This window comes from Solanum pennellii, chromosome 8 (genome assembly GCF_001406875.1).
Source record: "Solanum pennellii chromosome 8, SPENNV200".
Classification (NCBI taxonomy): Eukaryota; Viridiplantae; Streptophyta; class Magnoliopsida; order Solanales; family Solanaceae; genus Solanum; species Solanum pennellii.
In genome coordinates this window covers 61105167-61122827 of record NC_028644.1, presented here as the reverse complement: position 1 = coordinate 61122827, position 17661 = coordinate 61105167, and the positions used below count along the sequence as shown (strand labels likewise).

The 17661-nt window shown below is 37.1% G+C and overlaps 1 protein-coding gene across 2 annotated transcripts in view; it reads left to right on the top strand.

Annotated features, from left to right (window-relative positions):
• LOC107028323 overlaps positions 1 to 17661 on the top strand; it is a 45647-nt gene that overhangs the window by 3513 nt on the left and 24473 nt on the right. For both annotated transcript variants that reach the window (XM_015229349.2, XM_015229350.2), the window contains exons 4-15: positions 147 to 345; positions 482 to 541; positions 1260 to 1364; positions 1704 to 1844; positions 2520 to 2582; positions 4073 to 4303; positions 4380 to 4463; positions 7456 to 7613; positions 8851 to 9379; positions 12505 to 12672; positions 12754 to 12813; positions 15040 to 15162. In XM_015229349.2, the coding sequence (XP_015084835.1) occupies positions 147 to 345; positions 482 to 541; positions 1260 to 1364; positions 1704 to 1844; positions 2520 to 2582; positions 4073 to 4303; positions 4380 to 4463; positions 7456 to 7613; positions 8851 to 9379; positions 12505 to 12672; positions 12754 to 12813; positions 15040 to 15162 (1921 nt within the window). The remainder of the gene's footprint in view (positions 1 to 146; positions 346 to 481; positions 542 to 1259; positions 1365 to 1703; positions 1845 to 2519; positions 2583 to 4072; positions 4304 to 4379; positions 4464 to 7455; positions 7614 to 8850; positions 9380 to 12504; positions 12673 to 12753; positions 12814 to 15039; positions 15163 to 17661) is intronic.

The following is a 17661-nucleotide window of genomic DNA, read 5'->3' as shown; positions in this document are numbered from 1 at the left end:
GTTGAAATGCTGTGGTGATGGGAGATACATTCTTGATGTGTGCATGTTCTGCTACTGGAGTTATCTTAATCCCAATCTTTTCCTCGTTCTTAGGTTTATTTCATGCTGGTCTATGCATTCAGTATTATCTTTGTCTGTCTTTATAGAGAGATGGAAAATGTCACGGGGCATGTTAAGTTTCAAAACCACTATGGACGCGTGCATGTACAGCTAGATGGTAATTGTAAGATGTGGCGATCGGACATCAGATCTGACAATGGTGGCTGGTTGTCAACAGATGTTTATGTTGATATTACTGAGCAGAAATGGCATGCGAATCTGAAGATTGTGAACCTCTTTGTTCCGGTAAGGTGCATTGCCATGTTACTTGATTTGTGAAATTTGAAAGATCCAAAAGAGTTATTCCACAACGAGACTGCAAAAAGGCTTGATACCTTTTACTGTTTTATGTGTCATGTATGGTTTTATTTCTTGGATGCAGCTTTTTGAGAGGATATTGGAAATTCCAATCATATGGTCCAAAGGAAGAGCTACTGGCGAGGTGCTTCCCTAACTCTGCATGTGTTCTGTAAACCTTTTCAGTTCTTTAACAGTTCATGTTATCTCAATTGTTGAATGAGTTGATTATGTTAGGTCTGTGGTTAGATTGGAACTAGCCACACTAGCGACATGTGTATGCATCACTGCATCGTTCGAAGAATAAATTGTGTATACTATTAGAAGTATCTATAAATTAACATAGATGTAAAACACTTGTTTTGATGCTTTTCTCTATCTCTTCTCTCATTTCTCACAATAAATGTAATTAAAAAAAATCCAATAATGAAGGTTCTTAATAGTGCATGCCAGTCACTTAAAGATAAATTAACACTATTGTAAAGCATTTGACCATTGATATAGGATTGGAACTTTTCTTCACTAAACTAAAACTGGATGCATATTTCACGTATCCCATAAAACTCAAGCCGGCCACATACTTCACATATCCCAAAATACTAAAGCTAGACGCATACTGTTGTCCTGACATTCATCGTGTTATTATAATGGTAAATTTTGACTCTGTATTAGGGGTTGTTTTTGTTGATTCTTCCATCAGATCCAAATATTTCCATGTGCAATTATTTGTAAATTCTGTATATTTCCTTTTGCATGTTAAATTGGATATGGTTGACATTTATCCTTGGCAGAAGATCATATGTTCTACTAATTTTATGTCTGAACAACTACTTAGTATTGACTTTGCAAACACATGTTTAAAGGTGCACATGTGCATGGAAAAGGGGGAAAGTTTTCCAAATCTTCATGGACAGCTTGATGTAACAGGGTTGGCATTTCAAATATATGATGCTCCTTCTGGATTTTGGGTAAGCTGTCTTTCGGCATTGGAGTCATTGAACCAAGCAATCTTTTATGACCTCCCTCACAGTTCATACTCTTATCCGGCTATTATTTGTGCTGAGTTGTCTGCTACTACACTTACAAGTAGCACAAGTAATTTTAGGTATTTTCTTCTCGTAACTTGTGAATCGTGTGGATCTTTTGTTCTTGAGTAGCTTTATAGAAGCGTCGAGTTTTCATAGCCCTACATGCTCTAAGACAAACACATATGTTTGGTGAGGTGTATTGAACTGTTGATGACCCATTTAAATTTCTGACGGTTGATGCCCTTGAGTATTTTTTATCACTTTCCTTCTCTTTTGTAGGACATGTCTGCCAGTTTATGTTTTCGTGCTCAACGTATATTCTTGCACAATACCAGTGGTTGGTTTGGTGATGTTCCGTTAGAAGCTTCTGGAGATTTTGGCATCAATCCAGAGGAAGGAGAATTCCATCTTATGTGTCAGGTATACTATCTGGGCTTCGTTTGTAAATAGCTACTAAGAACCATGTCTAGTTTAATTTTAAACAATATGAGGTTTTTAAGTAGATAAATCCAAGTGGTGTTTGAATTATCTTCTGTTGCCAAGTTTAAATGTTTAGATATATTTATATGAGATACTATGAGAATCTTTGACATCCACCCGTTTTAGCAGGGAAGGAAGTTTGGTCTTTTTGTTTCCAGGTGGGCTTAATAATATGGGTGGACCCATGTTGAGCAACAGGTTTAGCTAAATCGTTGTTTCAAAAGAAGAGAATAAAAGAATTTTAGGAATGTCAGCTTGATTATTCCTTCTAACTATTCAGGTTTAAATTAGGAAAGGATGTATAGTTGCTGGAATGAATCTCCATACTTATCCTAATTGATACAAATAATATCTTCCTATAGATGCCATGATAGATTTTTTGGGCTCTTTACACTTACAGCAGTGATGATCTGCTCCCTTTGTATGTAAGATATTCTTTTCCAAGCAGTCATGTAATGTTCACAAATGTTTGTCTTAGCTTTAGAAGTATTACCAATAAGTATTTATACCAGTTGGATGGGAATATGAAATGTGGGTAATGGCTTGTCTGGTGGTCTTTCTGTTCTCTTCATCAACTTTCATATAGTTCTGATTTTGTATTGTCACTTTTTTCAGGTTCCATCTGTTGAAGTGAATGCCTTAATGAAAACATTCAAGATGAAGCCCTTATTGTTTCCGGTTTGTTTTTATTCACCTTTCCACGGTTGCATATTTGCATCTATATTGAGCCCTTGAAGCCTAAATATTTTTGGGCCGCAATTCTTTCTATAAAATTACATTTTATATCTCTACGCTAGTAACCCTGGTATTTGGGTTGCCTAGGTATTAATTATGAACCCCTTCCTATTCCAAACTTCATTGTCTGAAGTGGAGATTGATCTTCGTTTGCCTTCATCCAATTAATATCTACGCTAGTAGCTGGCAGCAATAAATGTCACTCATTGCCCACCTCAAGTTAAATTTCACAGTACTTTTCTCTACTGTCATGACTACTCCAAAAATGAAAGAAACTGTGATCTGACTAGCCATTATATTCTTTGCAAAATAAAGAGCAATATGGAGCTCCACAGTTATATATATTTTACTTTACATAAACTGTAGTTTTTAGCCATGTCTAATTCCTATTTTTATAGAACTTATTCTCTTAAAACCCCCAAAATTATCCCTTCTTTACAAGTATCTCTAGTGTTTGATTAAGGTAGTAATAATCTCTCATCTGGGGCTTTTGCGTTGTAAAATGCAATGTCATTCAAAGATGGTTCTGTCTTTGTAGACTTGGTGTATTTGGGTTGGAACCTAAAACAACTATTATCAGGGATGTGCTTTTATTGTTTCAGGCTGAACTGAGAAATGTACTAGAGAGTAACTTAATGCTTAATGTGCCATGGTAGAGTGAAGCTATTAATAGACCTTTGTTTATCAGAATGTTTCTCCTAATCCGAGGAATTTTAATAGGGTATGAAATTGTATCGAGGGAAAGAAAATCCTTTGAAGTTACTGGTGGGATTTATAGTATGCACGCTCTTTTAGATGGTGCAACACTTGATCATGTTTTAGTTAATGACATGTTTACTCATTTATCAAAACACTATATTGACTGAAGCTCTGCTCAACTAAATACAGAGTTTCATATTTGTCTGGTGAAACCCCTAACCGATTTCATCATTTAGCTTCATTATTTGCGACATTGGTTAGGGTTTTCACCATTAGTATGATAAATATGTGGCTGTGTCCATGTTTTCTGTTGCCAAATAATGTGCTTCATTACTCTATTAAGAGGACTACAAACATTCTTACAGCTCCTTTCCTTCTTAAATGAAGTGGTCAACCATTTGTGATCAAATTATGAACTGTGTTATTGTTTTCTGTACCTGTTGCTTCATTTGCTCGGAGAATCTTGCTATTGTCTGCCGTTTTTTCCTTCCAATCCTTCTTTGATTACACTTCTTTTGAGCTGAGTGTCTATTGAAAACAACCTCTCTGCCCAACAAAGGTAGGGGTAAGGTCTGCGTACATGCTACCCTCCCCAGACCCCACTTATGGAGTTACACTGGTATGTTGTTATTATCGTTCTCTGTGATTTGTTGTTCGTTCAAGATGGCACAATGATTCTGGCTACCCTTTGGCCTCTCTCTCCTAATTGATCTCATGCTGATGATTTATTTCAGTTGGCTGGCTCGGTAACAGCTGTATTCAATTGTCAAGGTCCCTTGGATATGCCCATATTTGTGGGGAGTGCATTGGTGTCAAGGAAGATAGCCAATTTGGCCAATGAGTTCCCTAAATCTGCGGCATATGAAGCTGTGATTAATAACAAGGAGGCTGGTGCTGTGGCAGCAATAGATCGTGTTCCATTCTCCTACATTTCAGCCAACTTTACTTTCAACACGGATAACTGTGTATGTAAAATCAGCTATAAATATTTCCAGTTTTTGAAATGTTTCTGTACTATGAAATTTATCATGTTTACGGCAGGTGGCTGACTTGTACGGCATTAGAGCTAGCCTTATTGATGGCGGTGAAATTCGCGGTGCAGGAAATGCATGGATTTGCCCTGAGGTATGTGTATATATCTGAGATTATTCTTTGGCTTGAAGATCAAGTAAATATGATTATGTTCTGGACCAAATATTCACAAAAATTCTCAAGTCACTAGATAAGAGATACACCATAATGAGTGTCTAAAGGAGAGAATTACTTGTCTCCAGAATATCTCAATTTTTAGGCTGCAAATATTAAACCAAAAAATTAGCCTGAACTTGCCACATGTAACTTTGGCCAGCTGCAGATGAATTTCTAAGGGATATCTTCATTCAAAGTCAAGTCTACAACTTTTAATCCAATAAGGTACCTAGTTATGCAGGTTTTGTGTTGATAGAATTGTCAGATGACTTTATTGTCAAGGAGGTGCTACATGATTCTTTTATACGGTCTTGGGCAATCCTTTTTTGGGTCCTGTAACTGTCTTTGTGAAAGATACTTGGTATCAGGTGGGATGATAATTCCTAACGGGTTTCAGAAAGGGATCCTTTACTCATTCATGTTATAGTCGGAGCTTGGAGTCCCAGCCCAGTAGATAATCAGTGGTTTTCAGATCACTTTACCTTTTTTCGTCTTGAGAACATGGAAGAGTTACTTAGCGCTCTAGGTTTGAAGTATATGCCGAGACCTTTAGGGTTCGTTTGGTGTGAAGGATAATACCAAATAGTCCTGGGATAACTTATCCGGGGATTAATAATTAGTATCGGGATAAGTTATCCCTCCCTTTGGGTGGTATAGTAATTCCAGGATAACTTATCCCGAGATAAAATAAGTAAATTACAAAAATGTCTCTTTCAACCCTTTTGTTACATCACTTTTTACATTCATGAAGGGTATTTTTGTAAATAAATAAATTGTTCTTAAAATTTATTATTTTGAATACAACAAACCAAACACTCAATTAAAAATAATCCCATCATAATTAATCCCATCATAACTTGAATTCAAACCAAACGACCCCTTAGAGTAAAACAAGTACTTGAGAGAAGTTTTATGACAGACTATGAACATACTCATGATAGGTTCACACTTGCAATGATGGTGAGTAAATCACACTGTCGGTAGGTAGTTTGGGTGAGAAGAAAGAAGTGGGAAAATGCTAGGATGTCTGGATCAGAGAATTTAGGGTTGATTCCCTAAGGCAGTCTTTCTTTTTGAAATTGGTAACATGTTTCATATATGTATGAACAACAGCACAGATATTATGCTGGCCACCGGAATAGCAAAATAAGTTCCCCCTAGACAAAAACTTACTGGGATTTTATGGACCACTAACAGAATTTTCTTTCTATCATAAAGAAAAAGCAACATACGATTCATCTTTATCTTCTGTATGGACTATGGAGTTACCTGTACTCTCGGAACGTCTGGAATTTCTTTACTTTCGGCTTACAAACTGTCCATCAAATGAATGCTGGGATTTTTCTCCACCATTTCTTCTGCTAACAGGCTGACACCACCTAAAACAGCGCTTCTTGATAAAGTAATAGTTTCATTCATAAGAAGGGGACAACCCTGTATACAATGTCTACAATCATAGAGGATTTTGGATCAAAATATAAACTAGTCATCTATACTTGATAGGGGGCGCTCCAACGATGTTCAGGAAACAACAAGGTCTCACCAAGGTAGCTTCCTCATAGTTAGGATAGGAAGTGTGAAACTGAGAACTCCTGTCGAATTGATCGAATAGCTAATCTATGAAAGATCTAAGAAGGAGACTGTTGGTTTTGTGATAGCATAAAACAATAGGAGCTTTCTGAATAGGTCAAGAAGAAGTTCCAACAAATCCCTAACCAAACTAGCTTTCAAAGCAGATCGAAGGGTAGAATTAGTAATGCTAGAACAGGAATAGGAGTTAGAACATGAATAGGATTGTACATGGTATTTCTACATGGAAAAGGATTGTAATGTAGTGTCTATAAATAGAACTCAATGTAATAATGTATCTTAATTGTATTTTTCCATGCTTTCTCACATCCCATGATAAAGAAATGCACATTGGGCATAATTCAACCCCAAAAACTATCTCACTAAGGAAAGATTTCCCAAGACCATAAGGAGACTTAAGTTCCCATTATGCCACTGATGTGGGACTCGAACATCCTCTGCACGCCCAGGATTGGACATCTGGAGGTGGACAATATAAATAGGGGGCTCAATATCGGGAACAATGAATTGGGATTGGCCTGGCTCTCATACCGTGATAAAGAACTGAACCTTCGGCCTAACTCAACCCCAAAAGCTAGCCATGAGGGGAGGACATACCATATAATGAGACAAAATTCCCATTATCCCACTGATGTGGGATACAAACAAGTTAGATAAAGTAAAAATGAGAATTGGTATATGATATATCTTCTTAATAAATAGATTATCCGTGAAAGACATTAATCAATCTTCATTTATCTATTTTCTGAGAGTGTGTGAATATGTGTATGTAGGAATCTGTCTTTCTTGGATGATGATTAATTAGCGAAGGTATATGTTGATAAATAATAAATAGTTAAGTTGAGGGGATGCTATTGAGAATTGCAGTAAATTGTCTACTCTTTCCGAGTCAATATTTATTGATAAAATCTTTTCGATATCCTCAACTGAAGTTAACTAGTTACATGTTGTGTTATTTATTATCAAGGTTGTATTCGAGAAGCATCTTTAATTGCTTTCTGATCAGCTTGCCCAGAAAAAGATCTCTTATCTGTTCACTCCATTTTCTTTTTTATGTTTAGTGTTTACACAGACCAAAGCTTTTGCTTTTTGAGATATATGTTGAAAAATATAAGATCAACTAATTTAATAACTGAACTTGTAGTTTCCTGACAAATGCACAGAAGACAAGTATGAAGAAGGGCCCTTTTCTTATCTTTTAAATAATACAACACAAAAACATGCTTTGGACCTTTGTGACACCATATTAAATCTTAGAGAGTACTAATTACCTTGGATGTCCAAATTGTCAAATTCTATCATGCCCGTAGCTTTGGTGTTAACATTTTCAATTTTGCAGGGAGAGGCTGATGACACCGCAATGGATGTGAACTTCTCTGGTAATTTAAGCTTTGACAAGATCATGGATCGCTATCTACCTGGTTTGCTTCAGCTGATGCCTCTTAAATTGGGTCATTTAAATGGAGATACGAAGATTTCTGGGTCATTATTGAAACCGTAAGATTTCTAGACACATCTTTTCATGTGAAGATAGAAGTAGCTAATACAAAGGATCAAGAGTTGTATTTTGTTTTTGCATTTTTGGTGTAAAGAAAATTATGTAGATGAATATACAGTCACCTTTCTGAAAATAGGGGATTTCAAGACACATCTTTCTTAATGGTGGTGTCTTAAGTCTTTAGATAGACAGTTCTGTCTTTACTTTCTGAATGGTTATAGTTTTTATTCTTAGCACATCCAGTATCTAGATTCTGCTGAGACCTTCAGATAGGAATCTCTCTCGCATCCAAGGGTGTGTCCTAGTGGTCATTGAAGTGGGTTGAGCACCATGATGTTTCAGGCTCAATTCCCAACTGAGACAAAAACACTAGATGATTTCTTCCCTTCTATTCTAGTCTTGGTGGACAAAGTTACATGATACCTGTTGCTAATGGAGGTGGCGGGCATTTTGTGGAATTAGTCTTGGTGCGCGCAAGTTGGTCCGGACACCACGGTTAAAAAAAACTCACTTGTCGTGCACCGCAACCTTCAAGGAGTCCTCCTCTGGCCTCTTTCATTTTCCTGTCATTGAACCAAGGCTTAGTCTTTGCTCCATGAAGAAAATGATCAGCACCCATGATATTTTACAGTTGAGAACAATCTGGAGAACCACAAGTGAAGTTTGGTGCATTATGTGCAGGAACAATTATGTCTATTCTCCATTGCTCGTTTGCAAAAGAATTGTGAGGAAGATGATTTGGTCTGTTTGGTGCCTCTTTTTGTAATTTCAACGTTCAGTCTGTGAATTTTTAAATGTTAATTGGGTCTATTGCAGAGGGGAAAGTGTGTCTAGCGAGGCGTTTGACTGCCTATTATGTGGTTGGGTAGCTAGCATTTTTGATTGGTTTCTCAGACTATATCATGGTTACCGAAGATTGGTTTCCAGGATAATAGCTTCTTTGTGGTGGGATTTTAGTGTCCCAAATATGCAATGTCGTTTTCATGTTTTATCCCCTGCATTCTTCACAAGTAAACTGAGGATCCCGCCTTTGTTTATCTGATGTTAACATTTTTCAGAGATGAGGATATCTAGTTTCCAGTACAATCTCTCTAGTTAATAAACTTTCTTTTCTTGGGAAAGAGTTGGTAATTTTCCCCTATCTGATGCTTTTTATGTTTTTTAAGGAGATTTCATTCCTGTAGTTCGACAAAATTTTATCTGATATTGGCTGATAGACAAATTTTCTGTTTGCAGACGGTTTGATATCAAATGGACTGCGCCCAAAGCTGAAGGATCACTCACAGATGCTCGTGGAGATATCATAATTTCGCATGATCAGATAACTGTTAATTCTTCATCAGTTGCTTTTGATTTGTATTCAAAAGTTTTGACCTCCTATCGTGATGATTACTTGTTAAACCTGAGAGATTATCACATGAACGCTCCCCTACCCTTTACTGTGGAAGGAGTTGAACTGGATCTGAGAATGCGCAGTTTTGAGTTTTTCAGTTCAGTCTCTTCATATGCTTTGGATTCTCCAAGACCTGTGCACCTGAAAGCTACTGGAAAGATAAAGTTTCAAGGGAAGGTTGTCAAAGCTTCTGGCATCACTGACCAGCATTTTGTGGATTCTGAAAAAACATCAGAAGATGCTCCAGTTGAATGTAATGAACCTACAAATACTCTTTCTGGTGATGTTTCAATCTCAGGCCTCAAACTCAATCAACTGATGTTGGCACCTCAGCTGGCTGGAGCATTGAGCATCACACCGGAGGGTCTTAAAGTATGCCCCACAAGTTTTCTCCTTATCATTTTTACCCCAAGTTTATAATTGAAACAACATTTGAATATTCCTTGCTAACTTAGGCCTTAGCTCTTGTCTATCTTTTTACCTACCTATAGTATTGAAGACAAGGTTGTCTTAATCTAAAGAATCCATGGGATCTTTTAAATACCCGAGTTCATGGTTGACAAGAGAATGCATCCATTCAAAGAGGATGCAACTCTGGTTCCAATGTTTTGTGTCTGGGGATTTTGTTAAAAGAATCCTTCGCCTTGCTTAGTCGAATTTTGGCTTGTCGTCTTGGCGTGCTTTAGTCTAGTTGTTTATTTGCTCATAATATTGTTCTCTTTTCCAACTTAATTGTCATCTCTACGAAAGGATAATATGGCATACATGCCGAATGACTGGTGTGAACCTTTTGTGACCACATGAATTCTTTGCATGCCACAAAATTTTCTGTTGGATTCTTATTCCATCATCGCAGTGAAAGCAATAGAGCTTTCTGTCCTTCTATTTACTAGAGTCGAAAGTCCTTAACAACTCTGTTGAATGGTCTCACTCCTGTTTTGTCCTTCTGTGAGCTACTTGTTAGTCTGTCAACTTTCCTCCTTCAAATGTGTTGAGAATATAATTAAATAATAAAAGTGTGCTCTCTCTAATAACTTATGATTTTAGATGAGATGGTCACACACTTCAATATGGTAGACAAAAGGCCCTGAGATCGAATCTCACTGCCACTTATATCAAAAAGAATTTCCATGTGCTTGACTAATGAAGAAAAAGAAAATCAGTTCTGCACGTGATGTGGCATATTGAGAGTATAATTAACTAACAGAAGCGTGCTCTCTCTAACAACTTAAGCTTTTAGATGAGATGGTCACACACTTCAACAAAAAGATTGTCTGATTTCACAGTTATTCATCCATATAATAGTATATTTTCTGATTTCTATTCATCTATATAAGGGTGATCTCTGGCGTTCACAGAAAAACTTCTATTTTATTGTTGAAAGGGATGGACACAAAAGTGCATCCTATGCAAGTACCTCAAAAAACTAGTTTCTGGGTCATGGCCCCCAAGGGTGTGGCCTAGTGGTTTGGGGATCTGGCAGGACAAATTGCAGTGGTTGGGGAAGTGTAAAGGGACTTTTTAATTAAGTCCAACATATAGGAAGTTGAACTCCTTGAACCACCCAATTATGCAGGCACCTAAATGGCCCTGGAAACACATTTGGAAGGCCAAGATCTCACACAAAGTGACTTGTTTTGTGTGGTTACTGGCTAAGGAAGCTGTGTTGACACAGATAATTTGATGAAGAGGGGGATTACAGATGTTTTTCTTGTGGGAAACTGCAGAAACAGTCAATCTCTAGTTCATCCAGTGCAAGGTCACTAGCCAATTGCGGAGTCTATTCCTAAGGTTCAAAAACATCTCATGTGCCATGCCTGGTAGAATTGCAGAAGCCTTATACAGCTGGAAGAAGCCTTATACAGCTGGAAGAAGCAGGATCACAAGCAAAGAACAGAAGCAACTGGAGAATCATTCCTGCTACTATTTGGTGGACTATCAGGAAAGAGAGAATTCTTAGAGGTCATTTGGTGTGAAGGATAACACCTAATAGTCTTGGGATTAAATTATAGTGCTACTTAATTTGTTGTTTGGTTGGCAAGGTCGGAATAACTTATATAAGTATAGTAATCCCGGGATAAAATAAGTAAATGCCAAAGATATCCCTTTTAACCCTTTTATACATCATTTTCACATTCATGAAGGATATTTTTGTAAACAAACAACTTGTTCTTAATATTTATGTCATGCATGTTATTTTGAATACAACAAACCAAACATTCTATAAAAAATAATCTCAGCATATATAGCTTATCCTATCATAACTAATCCTAACAAATTTATCCCATCATAACTAATCCCATCTTAACTTGTATTCAAACCAAACGACTCCTTAGAGTTTTTGAGGATAGGGAGAGTAATATGCAGCAAGTAAAACTGAATTGCATTCTAACTTTGTGTTTTTTGTGTAATTAGATCTACTCTAATGACAGTGTCTCTATCATTGATTTTTTTAGACTCATTATAGGGATAGGATAGTGCCTTTAGAGTTCATTATGTAAACTTGGTACAACCCATGTAGGCATGTACTGGTTTAAAGAAATAGAAATAGTTACCAATCTTCAATAAAAAAGGGTTTGGTCTAGTGGTCTATAAAATGGATTGAGATTCATGAGGTTTTTGGTTCAATTCCAAGTTGAGGCAAAAATGTTTGGTGATTTTATCCTGTTTTTCCAATCCTTCGTGGACAGAGTTACCCGGTACTTGGGCTGGTGGGGTAGCAGGTATTCCGTGGAATAAGTGAGGTGCACACAAGCTAGCCCAGGCACTACAGTTATAAAAAGAATTCTTGGCTGTGGTAGGTTGATATCAATGTCCCAGAAAAAACCGTCTCATGATCCAATTTGATAATTAATTCGCGGACTCAATGTATGGGCTATCATTTTTTGATCACAAATGACCAGTTGATAAGCTTATTTTCAGATGTCTTATTGGCCTTATTATCCCTCTTGTTTGATCAGGCAAATATTATGGGGTTGTCAAGTTCCTTAGCATGGATGTTACTAATGCATAAAACCTATTACAAAATGTAAGTTACTCCATGGACCATGATAATGCTGTAGGAACTTTGACAAATGCTAGTCAATTATGATATTCTCTAAATATATGGATATATTGTTACCGTGCTCATAACCGCAAGATATTGGTGGCTAGTCATGAGTGATTGCCTGAACAAAGTATGTAGACTTTAAATGCATGGGCTAGTTAGAATGGGCTATTCTCTAGTCATAGACTTTTGTTTTGTGGGTTTGTTGGGGGTGGGGGTGGGGTGGGTGGTATTTGGCTCCTCATAGATTGCTCTAGTTTTGTTAGTATCCCACATTGGTTGGGGGAATGGACCATTGTCTCCCTTTATGGTCTTGGACAATCCTCAGCTCACGTGTTACCTTTTGAGGTTGAGTTAGTCCAAGGTCTGTTTTCTTTACAAATTCTAATAATTTGTACTCAATGAGATGATTTTTGTAGTGTATAAATTTTGATTCTATTTTTCTATTCAGTTGGATGCCATGGGTAGACCAGATGAAAGTCTTAATCTGGAGGTCAGAGGACCATTTCATCCTCTATCTGAAGAGAATATGATTGGCAAAATGTTCTCGTTCTCCTTCCAGAAGGGACACTTAAAAGCTAATGTCTGCTACCAGCCGCTGCACTCAGCTAATTTAGAGGTACTTCCATTTATTCCATGTCTTGAGTGATCATATAGATGCTTGATTAAATGACTTATACTGCATTTACTTTCTTACCAGGTGAGACATTTGCCTTTGGATGAATTGGAGCTGGCTTCACTTCGTGGAACGATTCAAAGGGTAATTTGATTAAGAGGAAATAATTGTTCTTTGATTGACTCCTTGATCAGGAATTTTTGGTTTTCATACATGCATATTAAGGAATTTGAATTATTGCTTTTTAATAGGCCTGGGAAAGGAGAAGAAAAAAGAGTATAGAATTTGGTTTTTCCTTTTGATAACAGTTAAAAAAGGAACTGTAGAAACTAAGCTGCTGAACTTTTGGGTGGAAATTGTTTATGTTATGCCATAGGTGTTGAGGGATCAAATAGTGTTTGTCTGACTTTTCTGCTCAATGTTCTTCATCTCCTGGATCAGGTATTCTTACAGATTATACTAAGTGATTCAGGAAGTCCCTCAATTAAAATTTGAAAAGATTCTTTATCTGAACCCAATTATTCAAATATTTTTCCATCCAATGTTTTCTATAATTATTCCATAGTATATAACATTGACTTACACTATTAGGCATAGAGAAATGATTATTTAGCATATTTTTGGTATCCAAAGATTTGTATACAAGGAGCTCATCTTGTATAGTATTTCAACAATAAGTTTGCTCTTCTATTTTCACATGGTACTAGAACCTTAATGATCTTTGTTAAGTCTCAAGTAGCTTTGGCCAACCAGTGGTCGGCCTTACGCCACCTGACAAACCAATTTTTTTCTTCTTTTCTCTTCCTTTTTATGGTACCGACACAACTCCTTGCTAGGTGACCTAAGCCTACACCATATCCTTCCTCTATATGGTGACCATTGGGTCCTCTAGACCTTGAAATTTTTGTCGTTGTCTTGCCTGTTAGAGTAGGAATAAGAATAAGAATATTATATAGAATCCTACTTGGAAAAAGACTATAATATATTGTCTATAGATAGATACACAATTAATTCAGATACACATTTAATAATAGTTCTCCTTTATTTCTCACATGGTATCAGATGCTTTGGTGAGAAAAATTGGGTAAAGAAAACAAAGTCACAGTCACCGCACCTCAATTTTCCGGTGACTGTTTCCTTTAGTGTTGTGCGAAAACCAACACCACCACAGGCTCCCTCAACGTCCACCAACTAAACCCCTAGTCAACCGCTCCAACGGTCGGGCTTGCATCCGCCTCCCAGAAGCTCGTCACGTCCGGTGAGATCTGACCACGCGCCGGCGCATGCGCCTGTTCCAGACAGTTTTCTGGCAACTTTTGTGTTCAAGATCTGCTCTTCTTTTGATTCCGAGATGGCCCATACAAGCTTATACCAGATTTTTAGCACTTCCCAGCAAAGAAATCACTGTTGTAGCCACTTCAGCATTGTTTCCAGCAATTCCAGGCTGTTTCCAGCCACTTTTCTCGGCAGATTTATTTTCCAGTAGGGTCTCTCCATCATTCCGACCCTACCCATATAATTTGTTTCCTGGTTTTGACAACTTTCCAGCGCTCAGAACTGATTTTCCGGCGACAAAAACAACTTTTTTTTTCAGATTCCGTCAATGGTTTATGTTTTTTTTCCCGAGATTTGAGGCTTCAAAATTCTGATTTCACAAGATGTCTTTTGGAGTTGATAATTTTTGTCTACCAAAAAATTACGGGAATTTGGATGTTCAAGCCATATGATCACTTCAGAACCATCAACGGGAAGCTCGAACTATTTAGCTTGGGCTTCCTCGGTTGAGTTGTGGTGCAAGGGTCATGGTGTCCAAGACCGCTTAACGAACAATGCTTGTGTGGTAAATGAAAAGGCAAAGGCTAGTGATAAGATGCAAAATCCATAGCACAATGGGAGAAGGTTGGCGCTCAATTATGTAATATCCTATGGTGATTTATTGATTCCAAGTTGATGACCTTGTTTCTCCCATTCCAGACATGTTATTCAGTTTGAGAAAAGGCTCGTGCTTTCTACACTATTGACATCTCGTTTATGTGATGTGATATCCCGGATAACCAACTCAAAGAAATAAGAATTCGATATGTCTACTTATTTGGGACAATACAAGCCGTCATGGAGGAATTTGATACGTTGATGGCAGTCACTATGAACGTGGAAAACAAGAGCACAGACAAGTTACATTATTTAAAAAAAATAAGGACCAAAAGTGATAGCTTATCCAATAATAATCTCCTCCCCCATGTCTTGGCTTCCACTCTTCTTCTCTTCCTTCTGCCTAAGTGAATGTTGCTGATTTGGTAATTTTTCTTTTATTGTTTATAGAAGCTTCTCCTTTTGAGTAATTACATTGTGAAGTCTTAATACTCTCAGGCAGAAATTCAACTCAACTTTCAGAAAAGAAGAGGTCATGGGGTGTTGTCAGTACTCCGGCCAAAATTCAGCGGCTTGTTGGGTGAAGCTCTTGATGTTGCTGCCAGATGGAGTGGAGATGTTGTAAGTACCTCCTTTCTCTCTCTCTCTTTTTTTGGATACGTGGGGATGTTGCATGTGTATATCTTTTCACCTGTATCTTTGTTGGTGTTATTTGGTCTTTTCTTGTGCTCACATTTTTGCAGCAGTAGCACTACAATCAACTTTGAACTACTTTGAATTTTAAAAACTGCTGTTCTTATAACCGACAAACAAAAAGGTGTTTGCAAGAATAGAAAAGTTGTACCTATCGTCCATTTAGATTAATAGATCAGTTTGCAAAGCTGCTGGCTCTGTGATCCATATCACCCATCACGGACTGAAAACTTTCCGTCGAAAAGCCCTCAGGTCTTTGATCTAGTGGTAAGAGCGCAACACATGATGAGTTATAGAAGGCCAGAAGGTATGAAATCTACAAACAGACATGTTTTTTTTTTATTGAAGACATCCTATCTTTTGTATAGCAAGGAACTTCATGGGTGCACCAAAAGAAAATAAGGTATAGAAGGCCACTCCTCAACTTAACAAAATTCATCTTTTAAGATTGATTCTATCATTCTATGCAAGGGATAGGAAGCAATTATGGATAGATAGAAAGAGAGATTGACAGTAATAATAAACATTGATCGTATTTTAACCTGTGGGTGGTGGGGGTATGTGGATCCCGACAAGTCAATAGAAAGTTTGTCTATGGAGGCTGAATTTTGATTTAGTAGTTTGCCAAGTACTATGAGAGAAGTTTCATGATTGATAGATTTTGCTGATTTCATTAAAGGAAAAAAAATATATGGAAAAAGAAGTCATCCAACTCCATCAAGTTATTTTCTTCATAACGGTGAGAAAATTCAACTTTATTGTTGTGGAGTTCATAAGAAGAAGACCTTGTTAAAAATATGCATAAGAATTGCATCAGTCCAAGTTCTCCGTATTGTAGGGTAGTTAGGGTATTTATGTACTGTTTAACAGTTAATTAGTTTCTATCTTATCCTTATCCTTGTCCTTAGTTTTTAAATCTTATCCGTAGGAGTTGGTTTACTTGTAAACTCTATAGATATCGTGTTATAATAAAGTAAGTAGTTTTGCTTTCATAAATTTTTTCTTAACTAATGTTCCTACTTGTTCAATAACAAAAGAAGATAATATTGTTATGTTTTTCCTTCTCTGAAAATCAGAGCATTTATTTCTTGAGAAATCCGTGGGTGTTTCATCAAAGTTAGGATTGTAATCAACAAGACAAATTTATCAATCATGGAAGCAGAATCAAGTTTTTCCGTAATGGCACCACCAGTTATTAATGGTGATAACTATCAGATTTGGGCTGTAAGGATGGAAACTTATCTAGATGACATGGATGTGGGAGGCAGTCGAAGAGGATTATGAAGTTCCTCCATTGCGTAACAATCCTACTATGGCCCAGATCAAAAACCATAAAGACAGGAAAACCAGAAAAAGAAGGCAAAGGCCTGTTTATTTTGAGCAGTATCTTCTTCAATCTTCACTCGAATTATGTCAGCAGAAGTCAGCAAAAGTCATCTGGGATTATCTCAAGGCAGAATACGAAAGGGATGAAAGGATCAGAGGTATGCAAGTGCTAAATCTTATAAGAGATTTCAAGATGCAGAAGATGAAAGAAACTGAAACCATCAAAGATTACTTTGAAAGGCTCTTGAACATAGCAAACAGGGTAAGATTGCTTGGTTTCGTGTTTAATGATTCACGTATTGTTGAAAAGATTTTGGTAACTGTGCCGGAAAGATTTGAAGCAACCATAATTACCTTGGAAAACACGAAGGATCTGTCCAAGATCACCTTCGCAAAGTTATTGAATGCTTTGCAGGCACAAGAACAACGAAGATTCATGAGAGAAGAAGGAAATACAGAGGAAGCATTGTTTGCCAAGCCTCAAGATGGAGGCAAAGACAAAAAAGAAGAACAAGAAGAATGGTGAAGGCATTTCAACAAGTACTACCAAAGGAAAAATTGGACACTCAAAGAAAAGTTATCCTCCTTGTAAGCATTGTAACAAGAAAGGTCATCCACCATATAAATGTTGGAGAAGGCCTGATGCTAAATGTAGTAAATGCAATCAACTTGGGCATGAAGCTGTCATTTGCAAGAACAATGGTCAGCAGCAAGAAGCAGAGGCTCAAATTGTTGAGGGTGAGGAGGAAGATCAACTCTTTGTTGCTACATGTTTTTCAAGCAGATCATGTAGTGAGTGTTGGCTGATTGATAGTGGATGCACTAATCATATGAAAAATGACATGTCTCTCTTCAAGGAATTGAAGCCCACGACCATTTCTAAAGTCAGAATAGGTAATGGCGACCATCTTCCTGTAAGAGGGAAAGGAACCATTGCTTTTCCAAGTAATTTAGATACTAAAACAATTTTTGATGTGCTTTATGTACCTGACATAGATCAAAACTTGCTTAGTGTTGGTCAATTGATGGAAAAAGGCTACAAGTTAAATTTTGAAGATAATCATTGCTTGATCAAGGATGCTTGAGATCAAGAAATGTTTA